The sequence below is a fragment of the Cavia porcellus genome, unplaced genomic scaffold, assembly GCF_034190915.1.
Source record: "Cavia porcellus strain 051 isolate PalLab524CR breed Dunkin Hartley unplaced genomic scaffold, mCavPor4.1 scaffold_23, whole genome shotgun sequence".
In the NCBI taxonomy this organism is placed as follows: Eukaryota; Metazoa; Chordata; class Mammalia; order Rodentia; family Caviidae; genus Cavia; species Cavia porcellus.
In genome coordinates this window covers 25,064,501-25,082,480 of record NW_026947506.1, presented here as the reverse complement: position 1 = coordinate 25,082,480, position 17,980 = coordinate 25,064,501, and the positions used below count along the sequence as shown (strand labels likewise).

The following is a 17,980-nucleotide window of genomic DNA, read 5'->3' as shown; positions in this document are numbered from 1 at the left end:
GTTGCCCCCCCCCCCCCATTGAACTCTCAATCTTATGCTTGCCAGGCAGGTGCTTATGCCACTGAGCTAAATCCCCAGTCCCCTGAAATTGCCTCTGAAGGACACTGGTACATTCTACTTTCTAAACAAAAACATTGTGTTACCACTTCTAAATTAAAAGTATAAGAATGGTGTTAGAATATTAATATAGACGGAAACTAATAGTATCAAACAAAAATTGTGGTTGAGAAGTCAATGACAGAATCTGTAAAAATCATCAGAAGTCTCAAGCCTATTTGTGCAGGTAGTGCATCTCAAAATGAAGATAATTAAGATTAATTTGAAGAACAAGAGAAAAAGAATGAATAAACTGACCAGATCATTAGAAACTTATGAGAACATCAAACATATCAACAGACATACTGGAAATCAGACAGTAACCAGGAACCAGGGTTTGAGAAAGAGACAAGACTATTGAAAACTAATGGTGGAAATACTCCAAAAACTGATAAAAAGCATCACTCACATCCAAAAAGCTCAGTGTACTTCAAGGAAAATAAACTCAAAGATACACACATCCAGCTTGTTATAATCGAACTGTGGAATGACAAAAAATGTTAAAAACAGCAGAAGGAAAGCATTACATACTGAGGGATCTTCATATTAACAATAGGTTTCTCACCAGATGCCATAGAGGATAAAGGGGAAGGGTGTATTACTCCATGTATATAAAGCAAAAAGCAAAACAAGTACAATCACCAAACATATCCTTCAAGATGATGGTAAAATTAAGGTATTTGCAAATAAAGACTAAGAATGCATTGCTAACAAATCCCACAAGAAACACTAAAAGTAATCCTTAAGGTTAGAAAACAAACTTGAATGCACATGAAGAAATAACATTAACTTAAGTAACAACATATGAAAACACAGAAATAAATCCAGTTTTACTTTAAAATTTTAAAAATTTAAAAAACTAGTAAAATAGAACAAAACAAAGTCTATCAAAACAAAGCAGCAAAATTGGTACAGAATTTCAAAACAGGATACTAGGAAAACAATAACTAACATATTTTATTGTCCATTCTGTCAGGTATAGCAAAATCAAACCAAAAACAAAGCAATAAAACCAATCCAAACAGAATATTGAATAAAGTAAAACAATCAGAACAAAGCAAAACAGAACAATAGTGGATTTCAAAGACAAGATACAAGGAAATCCCTCATCTTTGCTATATTGCATACTATCATCCTCCCAAGAGAGCCTCAGACCGTTGGCCCCAGGCTTGTAAAAATCAACCAAACCAAACACTACAAGCTTCATGTACCTTAGTTGCTATCAACTCAGTGTGTCCTCTGAATCTGCCAGTTGCTTGGGGGAGTGGCAGTTCTCAGCCCCCGCGCTGGTAGGCTCATGGAAGATGCTGACTTCTCTTTCTGGAACTTGCCTGGCTTATCAGAAAGACTGGCTAGTTGCCTTCTAGTTGGGACCTCCCAGTCCCAGTATCTATAATTCCTTTCTTGATTGAAAGGACAATGTCATAAAACAGTGGTTATAAATGTATGCTGATGGGTGTATAACATAGAAAGTTGTAACATGCCTGAAAGCACCAGAAGAGGGGTACATGTATAAAGGAACAAAATGCATATATGTTTCTAAATTAAATACATATTAATGCAAACTATATTCTTATGCATTTAAATATAATGGAAATCCCCAAGAAAATCACTAAGGAAATAACTCAATAGACGTCAAGTTTCTGATTCATGTATAAAGACATTTTTTCAAAAAAATTTAGTGTATTACTTAGATGTACATAATGTTTACTCTTCTTCGTAGGGAGTCAGTAGTGTATGTACATAACACTCCTTACTCCTTTTATCATCATCCCCTTTCCCTTCTCTCCCTTCCCTTCCTTTTTTATTTTAAAGGGGGTAAAATTAAACAATAAAACAGAACAAAATAGGACATAAAAAAGCAATGTAAGAGATATAAATTTCAAAGCTAGACAACCTGAGATCTTCACTGTCCATCATATTGTCTTGTTTTCTTCCAAATAGTTGTCCATGTCTTCACATACAGAGAATTCATACAAGACAACATACTATGAAACTGATCTGAACAGAATGAGGAAGGCGATTTAGATCTTCAAAACCCAACAATAGGGAAGTCACTAATGGCTGTAGTAGAGTCTCTTTCTCTTCAAAATAGCTGTCCATACTTTCATGTATATTGAAGTTCAACAAAATGAAACAGGCAGGTGGGGGAGGGGTAGCTTGGTTTCCCAGCACTCCAGGTCCCCCAGCATGGCGCAGGTCCCAGTAAACGCTGGTGGCTCCCATCCTGGGTCACTGCAGCCTGCCATGCTGCCGCTCGCCAGCGGGGGAGGGATTGCTTGGTTTCCCAGTGCTCCAGTTCCCAGCATGGCATAGGTCCCAGTAAATGCCAGTGGCTCCTGTCCTGGCCCGCCAGAACCTGCCATGCTCATAGCTACTCACCAAAGGGGAGGAGTTGCTTGTTTTCCCCACTCTCCAGGTACCAGCATGGCACGGATACCAGTAAATGCTAGAGGCTCCTGTCCTGGGCCACCAGAGCCTGCCATGATCACAGCCACTCACCCGGGCGAGGGGTTGCCTGATTTCCCAGTGCTGCAGGTCCCAGCATGGCGAGGGACCCAGTAAAGGCCAGTGGCTCCCCTCCTGGGCTGACACAGCCTGCCACACTGACAGCCACTCACCAGGGGGGACGAGAGTTGCTTGGATTCCTGCTCCCTTTTTTTCTTTTTTCTTTTTTTTTTTTTTGGATACAGATTTGTAGTACAAATTTGTATTCCATGGATGGAATTGATACTTGTATTCAATGCATCTCAGTTCCTTTTTTTCATTCCTTGATCACTTTTCTCTTTCCTTCTTCCATCTCTTGATCCCTCCCCCTTTGGAAATGATCTCTCCTCCTATTTCCTGTTATCTGTCTTTTATGTTGCTCTTTAGTTTTGTTCTGGGCTTCTCATATAAGAGAAATCACATGGTGTTTAAGCTTGTGTGTCTTGAGTTATTTGACTTAATATCATGATCTCAAAGACATTCCATTTTCCAACAAATGACTCGAATTTATTTTTCTTTAGGGTAGAGTAGTACAGTAGTACAGTACTCCACTGTGTATAAATACCACATTTCTTTATCGGTTCATGTGTTGATAGATATATGGGCTCCTCCCAAGATTTAGCTATAATGAATTGTGTAGCTGTAAATGTGACTATGCACATATTACTGTAATAAGATGTCATCAGCATTTTAGGGAAGACATCTGTAAGGGAAATACTTGGGTGAAATGCAGCTTCTGGTTTTGCCTTTTGAGGAATTTCCACACTGATTTCTATAGTGTTGTGTTGTGCTGTATACCTTTCCACCAGCTATGTAGAAGAATTCCTTTTACTTCTATCCCTTTCTTCAGTATTTGTTGTCATTTAATTTCTTGTGGATGGGCATTTTTTCTGTGGTTAACATGGATTTCAGTGCTGTTTTAATTTACATTTCTCTAATGGCCAGTGATGTTGAGCATTATTTCATGTACTTAATGGCCATTTGTACTTCTGTGAAATATCTGTTCATTTTATTTGCCCATTTTCTGATTAGGTCATGGGGGGGTCAAATTTTTTAAAATTCTTAATATATTACAGATTAGCCTTCTGTTGGAGGACTCAATAGCAAATTTTTCCCATTTTATAGATTGTTTTCCTCTTTTTTTTTCTGGACAGAAACTTTAATATGATCCATTTGTTGATTCTTGGTACCTTTTTCTGTGCAACTGGGGTTCTGATCAAAAAAGTCATTGCCAGTACCTGTGACTTTAGGAGTTTTATTCACCTTGTCTTCCAGCAGGTTAAGTTTCAGATCTTTGATCCATTTTGATTTTAGTTAGTACATGGTGAGAAATAGAGGTCTACATTGAATCTTTAGCCGGTGGCTAGGCAGTTTTCCCAGCACCATTTTTATTAAAGAGGCTATCTTTCATTCAGTGTGCATTTTTTGGCCCTTTTGTTGAATACCAAATAGTTGAACATGCTTGTGGTTGTTTCTGCATCTTCTCTTCTGCTCAGTGGATCCTCATGCCTTGTTTCTGTGCCAGCACAGTGCTGTTTTATTGTTGTAGCTTTGTAATATAATTTTAAACCCCAGATTTTGATGCTTCCCTCTTTGCTCTTTTTTACCCAGAATCATTTTTACTATTCTGAGTGTTTTCTGGTTCCCTATGAATTTTAAAATTATCACCTCCATACCAGTATGCTGTTGGTATTTTGATTGGGACTCTATTAAACCTATATATCAATTTTGGCAATATATCAATTATGGCAATTTTGACCGAGATCTTATTTCCTTACACAGCTTTGTATCACTTGTGATCTTGGCGGCCTGAAACTAGGAATGAAGACCCTGAGACAAAGAGCCAGGGCTCTTTTCAGAATTTGAAGCATAAAACCCAGTTTCTTTAGGCTTCTGTTTAGTAAGAACAAATCTGAGTCTGAGGTTGAGGTAATTATTTATAGGTTGGGACAGTGACCAAACCTTTCTCTTGGCATTTCAGGAATTGATCCATTTCTCTTTTTATTGCTACTGCCACTTGCAGCCACAATTCCTTGCAATAACTAAGACTGGTGAGAAATATATAGGTTGTTTTCTCCTAACACTTATATGACTATCATTTGCTGTTAGGCACTCTGACCTGTGAAGAAATTATGAATATTCTTTTGGGGGTAAATAAGTATGCTAAATGTAGGATTCTCAGATATTTTTAGGGAAACAAACACCATGCAACAAATACTTGAACACCTGTGAAATGCTAGGCATTATTGTAGGTGCTAGGTAGAGGCAGTAGACTAGATAAGTGGGTGCTTGCCCCATTAGGCTTGAATTCTGCCTAAGAGCTGAGGATTGGGGATAGGGCAGGACTAAGAGGAATATGGAAAATATTTTTCCCTGCCTCAACCTGAACAAAGCAGGGTTGATAGAAAATTGGAGGACTGTCTTGATCCATCCTCAGTGACACAGTGTGCTTGGAACTGTTTTGTTAGATGGATTTGCTTCTTTCCTTTTGGTAAAGGTAGAAATGTTTTGTAGCAAGGACAGATGAAAGGCAAAGAGAGCCACTGGAAAAAAAAGTTTGGCCTTCCTTGGAGATTGTAGGCAGAAATGGTTTTGAATTTTACATAAATGTCATGAAAATTTACACATTGCAAATACCTTTTTTTCACTTGTTTGTTTTCTCAAATTAAGTTTTGCAACTTTAGTGTTACAGCCAGATCTCCTAAATCACAACCTTTAAATTCTCTTCCTTATTTCTGATGTTGAATTTGAGAGAGTTCTAATACAACTTAATGTTTTGGTCACATATTTTCTTTGAGTTTCCAGCCAGTAATCTCATACCTCTTATGTTTTGTCTTCCTACCAGTCCTACCCTAATCCTCGTCTTTGATCACACACACTGCAATGAAAACCATCTTGGCCCTCCTGGTACTCGTACTGGGAATTGAACCCAGGGCTTTAGAATTGAACTGTGTCGTAGCCCTTTATATGTTTTATTTTGAGATAGGCTCTTGCAGAATTGGCTAGGCTAGATTTGAACATAACATTCTTATTTTAGCCTCCATGAGTACTAGGATTAAAGATAGGTGCCACCATGCCAGGTGACTGTGTGGCTTAAAATACTAAACCTGTTGCACAAAAATCACATTACTGTGTAGGTAATTTCTCCTCAGATTTATGCCCTACAAAGCTGAGACTTCAGCACTAGGACACCAGCCACTTACTTGTGTTTCTTTAGCTCGTTCTTCCGTTCCAGAAAGCAAAAATTCTGTTCAGCTGCTTTTTATCATTTTAAATAGAAGATGTTGCTTCATGAAACAAAGCCACATGTACGAAATGAGAACTCATACCTTCAGCGTTTAGCTTTACATGTACTTACCTCAGTCTGTACCCATTTCACTCTTTTGTTTCAGAAGAACATTTCTCCTTTTTACTGGAAACTGTTCTTCAAGTTCCTATATTGGTGTGTATTACCTTTCATGTGTTTTCAACCACTTGATCCTCCAGCTCCTTACCTTCAGCAGTAAACATACTCAGACCTCTTCTATCTTAAATGTAAAACACCAGAAAACCTTCCTCTGTTCATTTCAGTTGCCTTCTTTTTCATTGGGTCTTATACTTGAGGAATATTTATTTATTTGTTTAGGATTCTTTATAAATTCTAGGTATTAGTTCTCTGTCCATGATAATAGCTAGTAAAACTCCTTTTCCCATTCTGTTCAGAATGCATATATCTTGTATATATCTTTCCCATGCATATTTCTTGAAGAATTTTAACTATATATTCCAGCAAATTGTTTCTATTTTAATATTTATCTTTTTAAAATCATTTTGGTGCATGGTGATAGATATGAGTTTAGATTCAGTCTTCTGCAAGTGTGGTATTTCCAGGACCATTTGTTAGCAAGGCTAATTTGATTCTGCTTATGGATTATTATTGTCATGTTCTTTACTTTGGTACCAGACTGTACGAAAAGGTACTTGGTACTTGCTTTCTTTACCTTTACGCTATCATTCAGTAGTTACTTTGAATTTTCTCACTACTTAGGAAGATAAGGACATTAATATATTAAATCGCTAGCCAAAACCAGTAGTAATTTCTCAAGATTTTCTCACTTGATATGGGCAGCATTTATTATGTCAACTTGATACTTGAATCTTCCAAGTATTTTCTCTGAAAGAACTGTATTCTTTTGTTTTGTTTTGTTTTTTGTACAGTGCATCAAACTCATGATCTCACACGTGCCAGGCAGGTGCTTATGCCGCTGAGCTAAATCCCCACCCTAAGAACTGTATTTTTTTGTTTTCTTTTTTTGCTGTTGCTTCATAGCCTTCTTGTCTGTTTTCTTTAAATACTAGTATTCTTGAAAAGTTATGTCTGATAATCTTCCCACGTCTCAGAAATTCATAATTCTATGGTTTTTATCATAATTATCTTCTTGTTATTGCCATTACTATTACATAAAGGTATTTCCATCTCTGAGCTCCAGATAGCCACAGTAGTAACTGCATACCCTCATGTAAGCATTTCAGAAGGTATCTTGGAACTCAGCATGCCCTTCACACCCAGCAGTCTGCTTAGTCTGAGTCCCAGTCTAAGTCCCTCTTCCTTAGGCCCTACTTAGGTTCTGTGCATATTTGTTGCAGCCTCTTGTGAGGCTCTTGGTGTCAGTAATTTTTACTTATCTTTGTACTTACAGATAATACATTTATTGACTGCTTCATTGAATAAAGTTTCACAAAGGCACAATTTTAAAATTGTACTTCATAAATGCATGATTTAAAAATAATTAGGATTTGCAAGTGTGAACTGGAACTTTTTGATGCTTAAACTGACTTAGTAAAGTGTTGTGGGGTTGGTAGGAGGGTTCCCCCCAATTAGAATCCAGGAATATTGTGATTCCCAGGACTTCAGATGCTTGAGTGGAGTTAATCTAGGATTTTTGCAAACTGGTAGTTGAGCAGGCATTTAAAGAGTCAGCCTATCTACACATATAACAGTGATTGGCTAGTTGGTCTTCTCAGTGAGGGGCATCACAAGGGCACTCATCAGTCTTTTATTCCCCTGGTAGTGTTTTCATTCCAAAGTTGTCTGTACCATTTTACATCCTCACAGTAACAAACAAGCTTCTGTTGTTCCACCTGTCCTCCAGCATTTAACAATAGTATTTTGGAGTATTGCAGTTCTAAGAGCAATCTAGTAGTATTTAATTTTAATTTACAGTTCTCTGATAAAATAACCATGTTAAACATCCTTTCATGTTTTCCTAGCTATTTGTGTATCCTCTTTGGTGAGGTGTCTCTTCAGAGCTTTTTAATTTGGCTGTTTGTGTTCTTACAGAATCTTAAGAATTGGTTGATTATGTGGGATACCAGTCTATCAGATAGGTATTGTGTAAAGATGTCTTTCCAGCCCGTGACTTGTCTTATTCTGCTAATACTGCCTTTATAAGAGAGGTTTTAGATTTTAACGATGTACAACTTAACAGCAGTATATTATTTTGATGTTGTATTTTAAAAAATAATCACCAAATTGAAGATCACCTTGATTTTTCTCCTGTATTATTTGGTAGCAGTTTCGTTTTACATTTTACGATTTTCTTAGCTAATTTAGTCCAGAAGTAGCATAGCTTAGTTAAAAGATATTTGTAGGGTTTTTTCTTTTTGTGATACCAGGGATAACATTTGTATTTTTAATTAAAAGATCTGTCAGATTACTGTGTGTAGATGATGTAGCAGTCTGTTTTGCAGTTTTGTTTCTTTTGACCACCAGTGCCTGTTGTGTCATTGCTTTTTTGATGAGTGGTAAAATGTGAAGCATCTTATATATGTTTGCCATTTTGATTTTCTCTGTCTGCTTCTGCTATTGTCATTTCCTTTGAATTATTTGCTTTCTTACCCATACATTTTGTATATTATTCATATTCCTCATAGAAAGGCCTAAAAATTTTGTAGCATAAAAAGAAATAAAAATTATGCATCTGGTCACATAGATAAATTACTTTTAGAATTTTCATAGTCAACATTTTTCTAAGGATATATATGTGTGTGTGTAATTTCTTAATTTTTGGGGATCCTGTATTTTAAACATTACATTATGTATGATTTTATTAGTACTTAAATCCAGTATTGGAAAAATAGCAAGCAATACTAAAAACATTTTGAGGGTGCAGGTTATGACATAATGAATTAATCACATGCTTCAGTTTGAAAAACATTGTCTTAAGCTACACAAATGTACAACCTTAATAAACATAAGAACCATTTTATTCTAAAATTTTAAAATTTACATTTTAAATTCATTATTACCATAAAATATTTACAAAACATATTTACATATATGGAAAATAGTATAAGTAATAAAAATTTCCTTACTCATCTTTGGTGGTTACCACAGTTTGCTAATCTTACTTCATATATCTCTTTTCACATTTTTTATTTTCCTGAATTTTAAGTGAATCCTGGGCATCATATTATAAGCATAAATTTTTGATTATCCATTGAGACTATTTAATAAAATTGTAGTTATTCTTCAAAAAAAAAGGACCTTATACCTAGCAAATTTGGCAATAACTTTACATCATCTAACATTTTGCATTCACATTTGCAAAAAATATGAACAAAAATTGTCAACAAAAATTTTTGTAGCTGCTTTGTTTGATTCTAGATATTAAAACTCTGCACATTATACATAGTATTTGAAGTCTCTTACCTTTAACAACTCCATTTGCTTTTTAAATTTTTCTTTCTGTTCATTTTTCAACTATTTTTAATTTGGCCAGATGTGCTTCCTTTTTGTGGTGGTTAGCTTATTCTTTCCTATATATCTTATAAATGATAATTTGATGGAAAGGCTTATTCAGATTTAAATTCAAATCTTCGGCCCTTCAAAGTTTGTGTTGGGGAGCTATTTTATCTAAGGTTTCATGGGCAGGAATTCAGGAGAATAAAGACTGGATGGTTTTAATTTGGGAATCAGTGAGATATTGCAATGAGATATTGTCCAAACTTCAGTCATTAGAAGGCTTGACTGGAACTGTGGTCTACTTTGAGAGTGACACCTGTAGTTTAAAATTGTGATCCTGCTGTTGGTGGAAGATCTTCTCTTTTTTGTATGAGTGTGTTCACAAGGTACTTAAATATTCTGGGAAGCTTGGTGGCTCCTTTAGGGCAAATGATTAAAAAAATAAGCTACCATGTCTGTATGACCTAGTTTTTGAGGTCATGTTATTTAATATTCTGTACGACAGAGAGAACATCCTTGAATCACTTTGGTAAAATATGGATACCAGAAAATTAAGATCCTTGGAGACCATCTTGTAAGCTAGTTACCATAGGTGATTTCAATTTAAAAGTATGAATTTATACTTTAGTCTTATACTTGTGTTTTAAATACAAAAAAAACTTGATTACTGAAAACACTAACATAGTTTGTGTTTCACAATATAGCATGAAATAATTTCAAAATATAGCAATGCTAATATTAATTACTGACAAGACTGCCAAATGACATTCAAGATTTCTTAGTGGTTCTTTTTGTCCTTAGGATATACCTCATTAGGGATATTTAGTCAGCGTACATACTGCTACAGTCTATGCAACCATTTTGATACATGTTTAGTTTTGTTTCCAGCTGTTTAGGAATTGCTTTTTTTAATCCTTTTTTATTTTCCAGTATATTTTAATTATGGAAGATATTAACATGGTCCTGATGTTAAAACTAGAAGATAAGTACATTCAGAATAGATTTGAATTCCATGCCTCTTTTTCTGATTCTTTCCCTTACTATGGGCAATTTTTGCTAAGTATTTGGTTCATCCTGTAGGTTTTCTTTTCTTTTCTACATCCTGTACTCACTTTCTCCTTTTTATTTAAAATATAATGTGTTTCAAGCATGCTTCCATGCCTTGTTCTTTTCGTTGAACCACGTGTCCTTAGGTTCACTGCACAGCAGTAGATGGAGGCCATTCTCTTTCTTTCTTAGGACTTAATGTGCACTGTTGTGGATGTGCCATCGTTCATTCACACTTTCCTGTTGATAGGTACTTGCCTTATTTCTAGTCTTTTCTGTTGAAAATACTGAGGCTCTGAATAGCCCTTTTTATTTTTGCTAGTGTAGTCTTTGTGCAGGCTTCCAGAACTGGGGTTATTAAATCAAAGGAATTGCTGAACATAATTTAGCTTGATATTGCCAAATTCTTCTCCATAGGATTTATATGTTTGTGTATTTTTTCTATTGATGTGTGAGACTATTTCTTCTTATAGTTTTGCCAGCATACCTGTAGTCATACTTTGGCAGTTTAGCACCTTGGTAAGCATTTAGTTTTAAAAATAAATTTTATGAAGAGCAAGATTGAACAGCTTTCTGTTAGTTCAAGAGCAGTTTGCCTCTTTATTTTGTTTTGTTTTTTTGGTAAACTATTTTTCTTTCACTTTTCTGTATGTTTTTAATCTTTTTCTTTTTCAATTTGGGGGCCATGATAATCTGCAGTTTACAATGCAGATGAATTATCTTCATTTTGGTGGGTAAATATTCAGCAAATGTAGTTTGCTGTATTTTTTAACTGCGCTTGCAGTTTTAAAAATATTTTTAAATCATCATATTAATTGAACATACTATTTTTAACTTTTATAGAGTCACACTTATCAGTATTTGTTCCCTGTTGCTTTTTTGTATTGACCTCTAGGCAGGAAAGTTTTTTTCCTCACTCTCAGGTTATTAAGGAATTCTGCATATTTAGGCTTTAGAGTTTATTGGCTCATCTGCCTTTCTATGCTGGTGAATGTTGTATATGGGTATTCAGTTATCCCAGTACCTGTAATTAAGTCTATCTTTTCACCCCGAGTCTATATGCCATCTTTATCATATAGTAAATTTCTATATGTAGTTGAAATATGTTTCTGGATTTTGTGTTTGTTTCATGCTCATTTATTAGTGGCATCCTTTTTAGTTGTAAAATTTATTCTTTATCTGGTAGAGCTGGTGCCTGTCTCCCTTCCTTACTTTTTAGTCGTTTTTATTGCTCTTTACATAGTTTTCTATTTGGGTAGACAGTATAGAATAACTTACTGGTGTTTTATAAATGGGACTTATATTTAATTTAACATAGGTTTATTAGCATTGTCTCCTTGTAAAGCTCTTAGTCATTTGTTCATGTGTACTTTTCTGTTTGTAAGAATGTTTTATAATTTATCATTGAAGTGTTTTGCATACTCATTTTTAAACATAATGGTTAGTAGTTTAAATGGGTTCTTCTATCTTACCTTTCAAATGATAGTTAATGTTGGTGGCTACTGTATGTTGTAGTGTAGTTTTCTAAATTGTGTTGCTCTCCATACCATGTTTTCAGTGAATGTTTATGGTTTCAGAAACAAAAAAATTCCTGTATTTAGAGATAGTTTTATCTGTCTTATTTCTTTTTTTTTTTGGTACTGAAAATTGAACATAGGACCTCACGCTTGTCAGACAGGCACTGTGCCACTGATCTATATCCCTGGCCTCTAAAGAGACAGAATGTAAACCATTCTATTTTTTGAAAATACTTTGATAGCCTCATTAGAAAAAAAACAGATGACATTTATTTTAACAGTATGCACTGGATATACCCAATATATCTAGTATAGTTCATTTCACTGTGTAATTGATATAAAGTATTACTAATGAGCTATTTTGTATTTTTTTTTTTTTTTAATCAATACTGGTGATCAGACTCACGACCACATGCTTGCAAGGCAGGTGATTGTGCTGCTGAGCTAAATCCCCAGCCTTGTTTTATATTCTTTTATTTTGTACTGTTTTCAAGTATTTTGTGCATATAGCATTTTTAAACTAGCCTTATTTATTTATTGGTACCGGCAGTTGAATTGAGACCTTGTGCTTGCCAGGCAGGTGCTTATGCCACTGAGCTAAATCCCTTGCACTAGCCTTATTTTAAATACATTATAAGACCTTGTGGCTGTAGCTGCTGTATTAGTGTGCAGTTCTAAATGTTCGTGTTCTATAATACTATCAATATTACTTTCATTCAACATCATCAATTACAAATGCATGTCAATGATTGTACTTCTACCATGTTTGTCAATGTTCCAGAATGATATGGATGTACCAGAATAACTTTTTGTGTTTAATGTTTTAAGTGTTTGTGGTTTATTGTGGTTCTGAGGATTCAACCCAGAGCATTCTTACAAACAGAAAAGTACACATGAACAACCCAGAGCCCGCCTGCCCGCCTGCCTTCCTGCCTTGCTTGAGCCATCCTTTCTCTAAATTGTTAGTTTCCCAGTTTGAGCTCCGAGTTGAGATATTCCTGCTTCAGGCAGCCAAATCCTTTCAATTTTGATTTCATTCTGTCAAGTACAGTTGCTACATAAAAGCATGTGTAGGGCCAAGGGTATAGCTCAGTGCACAGTGCCTGACTGGCAAGTGTGAGATCCTGAGTTCGATTCCCAGTATCAAAAAACAAAACAAAAGCAGCCTACAAAGCATATGTATAGTTTTTAAGGCTTTGATACATATTGCTAGTTTATCCTTTGTGTATTTTTGTCAATTTACTACTGGTATGGTGGGATCAAGTCTTTGTACTCACACTTTTATTAATAACATATACTATCTTTTCAGCTATTTTTTCTTTTAGTTTTAAGTGGTTTATTGTTGCTTTGATTGAAATGTTTGATTAATGGCAAGAGTAACTTATGTGTCTTTTGGACCTGGGCATTGTTCTACATTTTGAGTTTATTTTATTTCTCATTTTCTGATACAGGATTGACCTGTTGACTCTGATTTATAGGACTTTTTTTTTTTTTTTTAATGGAGCCAAGGTTTTACTTTGCAGTTCAGATTGGCCTTGAACGCATCTACGTAGCCAAGACTGGCTTCAAACCTATGATAACAACCCTAACTGCTGGGATTATAGATGTGTGCCATTATGCTCTGTAATGACCTTTTTATATTAAGAATATTAATGTGTTATATGTTACAAAGACATTCCTCAGCTTGTCATTTGCCTTTTACCTCCATCTAATAGTGTGCCTCCAAACTTTCATTTAGTGAAATCTGTTAATTTTTTAATTAATCTTTTAAACAATTTTTAGCTTTGATACTACTGCCTGCCTATCAATGAGGTTACATTTGTCCATATACAGTTTTGCTTTTCTTTCTTCACCAAGAACCTTCAAATGGTTCTTTTTGTAATTATTGAGTATATACTTGGGAATTTTTTTCTGGTGTACATTATTTTCCACCGTCATGTCTATCCCTAAGTTTGACAGTCCTGTACGATGGTCCTAGTAACTTCTAGTGGGACAAGTGTTTATTCTTGGAAAGTTTTGGCTTGGCAAACTGAATTCTTTTCTTCAAACTAAATTGCCACTCCCCCAAACGAAAGAGAAAAACTAATCATTGGTCATTTTATTGAAATTTTTATAATTCTTGTTGAAGTTCGTTACTATTCACTTGCAGCTTTTTGTTTTCTACACGGGAATCATTTGAATGTTATTTTTTAGTGAATTGTTGATGCACATGTGAAGAAGCCTTTTTCTTTTTTTTTTTTGGTACCAGGAACTCAAAACCTTGTGCTTGCCAGACAGGTGCTTATGCTGCTGAGCTAAATCCCAAGCCTGCCTTTTGCTTTCTGTATATCGATTTTTCTCTAATCTAGCTGTTATAACCTGTATTGTCTAACCTAGACCATTATATTTTTGTCTTTTAGTATTTGTAGTTTGTCTCAGACTTTATCTCTGAACCCAGTAATAATGAAGGTTTTTATCCTGTGTACATCACGTGGCAGTTTCTTATTTAAATATGACATTTGTTGCTTTTAGAGAGATTTCACAATAAACTGTTCAGAAATAATTCTGTTGAAAGTTTACTAAGTTATTTACTGTTTTTTAATTTGGAACTGATGGTGAACTATGTTCAGATGACTTTTTTGTCATGATGTTAGAGAATTTTTATCTTTTCATAGATAGATGTAATGTGTTTTGTTAAATTTTCTGTTCTTCATTGCCAAATAAAAGTTGTGGTATTTCTTGACAGTCTTTTGGACTAAGTTTGCATATAGCTATATTTAAAATAGCATAAATAACAGTTGTATCGTTTGTGGTTGTGAATATATTATGTGTTACTTATTTTGTAATGGGTAAGTTTGTTTTGTAAAATAAAATTGTAATTTTTATGTTTTCAAGTGCTCTGGATGTGGATAAACAGAATTAAATTACGTATTTTTTGGAAGTGCAACAGGAGTCATCTAAAGTACATCTGGAGCTGTGCTTTTTATTAAAAGCTGTTCTTTTAACAATTTCTTAACTTATTCTATGAACTGCACTGATCTTTTTCAGTGTTTGTTGAGGAATAGTTTGATGTCTGAAATGGTAATTTATTTTACATTCACTATAACCAGAAACTGCAATATGGATATTAGTATTTTTGTATTGAAACAGTTTCCTTAGATGACTTTTCTCTGGGACATATGATATTAAACTTTCAGATAAAATTGATTCTTATTCCTTCAGTGACAAAGTAGCATTTCTTTTGAAGGTTAAATCTTCCTATTAGTTCAGTATTAAAGGTAAGAAAAATGGTCAGAATAAGTCATTAATGTATTGCTTCTTCTCATTCCTAGGTGCATTTTATCTGGTGTTTGAGTACATGGACCATGACCTGATGGGACTGCTGGAGTCAGGCTTGGTTCATTTTAATGAAAATCACATTAAGTCATTTATGAGACAGCTCATGGAAGGTCTAGATTATTGTCATAAGAAGAACTTTTTGCATAGAGATATTAAATGTTCAAATATCCTTCTAAATAATAGGTATGGATATCATCTTGATGTATATATTAAAAATGGATAATGTGTACTTTGATTTATTGAAAGGGATTAAAATTTAGTTCATTGCTTCAAAACTTTAGTGTAAGCAAGAATATTGCAGCTTTGGACTAACTCAAAAATTGTATTAAATGTAATTTAGTTAAATTAACTTGCAGCAATGGTTTATGATGAACATAAACTTAGTTCTAAGCAATATGAATGGATCTTGAAATAGTAATAAGTTCAGTTTAGTTTTGAATCAATTTTAGAATTAAAAGTCATCAGTACTTCCTAAAGTTAGCTGTTTTTGATATACATTTGAAGAGTATGTTAAACATTTCAGTAGCAGCTTAACTTTAACTCGGGTACTTCTCTGTAATTGGTATTATTAGTTTAAATGATATTTGCTTGATTCTAATGAGTAGAAAATATTCTATATTTTTGATACCTTCAGATACTAGGAATATAATTTTTAAATGATTTGACTTAGTTCTTGAGCACTGTTGACTTAGATTTAATAATTTTGTGATTAGTAAGTAGTCACATTTTATTTTAATTGAAGTATGCTTTTTAAAATAGAGACTGAAGCTGGGAGTGGTGGCGCACAGCACCTGGGAGACGGAGGCAGGATGATCATTATAAGTTTGAGACCAGCCTGGGCTACAAAGTGAGCTCAAGGCCAGTCTGAACTGCATAGTGAGACCCTGCCTCAAAAAAGACCAAAAAATAAATAAAATAGAATAGAATAGAATTGCTAGAAGTTGCTAAAGTACCTTTATACTCATACTATTATAGTAATAATTGTAGAAATATTAGTAGCATAATCTCTGAGTATCCCTAAAGGATTGGTTCCAGGACAACCCCTTCTCCCTTTGCCAAAACCTGTGTATGTTCAAGTCATATGAAATGGTGTAATGTTTGCACATGACCAAATATTTCCTCTCTTAGACTTTCAGTTATTTCTAGATTACTTATCATACCAGATGAGATATAAGTGCTGTGGTAAGCAGTTGGTAATCTATATTGTTTAGGAATGATGAAAAGAAAACATCTACTCATTCTGTACACATACAGTTCTCTTTTCCCAAGTATTTTAGATTTCAGTTAGTTCAACCTGCAGATTCAGAACCTGTTGTGATAGGGATAGCTAATTGTGTGACTGTAATACTAGAAATTGAAACTACCCAAAGGAAAGTACTAATTATTATCTTATGACCTATCTCCAATTTGTCAGTAGAACCTTGGTAATACTGCAGTGTGAGTGTATTTTTGAGTTCTAAAAATAAAATATGAGTGTGATAATCAGTTCAGAGTGACTTCCACTTTTTGTTCATTTTGTCTTTATTTCCACCAGAGGGCAGATAAAACTTGCAGATTTTGGACTTGCTCGATTATATAGCTCAGAAGAAAGGTAAGAGTATTTTCAACTAAATATTGTAGACATTAGATTTTCATTTTAGAAGGTATATTTTAAATACCTCACTGATAGTTTTATTTTTTTTTAAGGTACTTTGTTTCTTGGCTAAATAAAATAATGAAGTTTGTACCATTATGAGTATTTTACTTACAAAATTTTAAGTATTCCATTTTAAAATAGTTGATTTTTAATTAATAGATAAACAGATTCTGTTAATATGTGCACCTTTAAATATGACTGGTGAATTTAAGAATGTTTTAAATTCATACTTAATTTCTGATGCAGATCCAGATATTAAGCTGCTCTTAATTTTTTTGTCTGGTAAAAAATAAAAAAACTAGTGAATGCTTTCTGAATTACACATTTAGGGTTTAAAACTTTGTGGGCACTCCCCCCCCCCCCCCTTTTGTGCTGTGGGGATCAAATGCAGGGCTTCACGCATGCTAGGCATATACTCTAATGTGGAGCTATACCCCATGCTCAGAAGTTTATAAAGTTTGTTTCATTATTGTTTTAGACTTTAGGGGTGATGTGTTTATATCTGGTGTGTGTGTTTAGTTCCCTGGAATTTGAAGTTCATTGAATAAGCAAAAAGGATGGAGCTTCTCTGGCTAAAGTTGTATGTATCTGATTTGGCCCTTTGTGACTGACAGCAGTGAAATATGACTTGCTTATTAGAGCTAATAATGAATTTCAATATAAAATACTTTATGGAAGAATTGATTTTATGTACATACACTGTGGATTAATTGGGTTTAAATCCCTAATTGTAACCCATTCCTTTCCTGTTTTTGTATTTGTCAAAATGCGTATCAGATATATTTTTATATTTTTAATTAAAATTATGGCAGTCCTATCATTCCTTTACTGTCCACCTTAATATGATGAAATGTCACTTGATCAGAATTCTCTACAAGTTTTCTTTCAGTGAATCTACCACTTTTTGGTTAGTTGAAATAAAACTTCTTCAGTTTACATTTTTCAAAGTGAAAAATCACTTCAAGAATTTTTCTCATTTGTTCTAAAGGCAAGGTTTTCAAATACTGTGTTTGGGACCTTTGAGGATTCCATGAAACCCATGAGGGCAGTGCTTTGACTGACAGGGCTCTGGTCCTTTATACCTGTTGTATCAATTTTAGTGTAAGTGCTGCTGAAATGAGCACTGTACCTACTGTAGCAGAGGCATTGTTTTTT

General features: G+C 34.3%; 1 protein-coding gene across 3 annotated transcripts in view; it reads left to right on the top strand.

Annotated features, from left to right (window-relative positions):
• The window catches only part of Cdk13 (cyclin dependent kinase 13), a 97,114-nt gene that overhangs the window by 47,125 nt on the left and 32,009 nt on the right, over window positions 1-17,980 (top strand). For all 3 annotated transcript variants that reach the window (XM_063233928.1, XM_063233929.1, XM_063233927.1), the window contains exons 6-7: window positions 15,183-15,372; window positions 16,724-16,780. In XM_063233928.1, coding sequence (XP_063089998.1) covers window positions 15,183-15,372; window positions 16,724-16,780 — 247 coding nt within the window. The remainder of the gene's footprint in view (window positions 1-15,182; window positions 15,373-16,723; window positions 16,781-17,980) is intronic.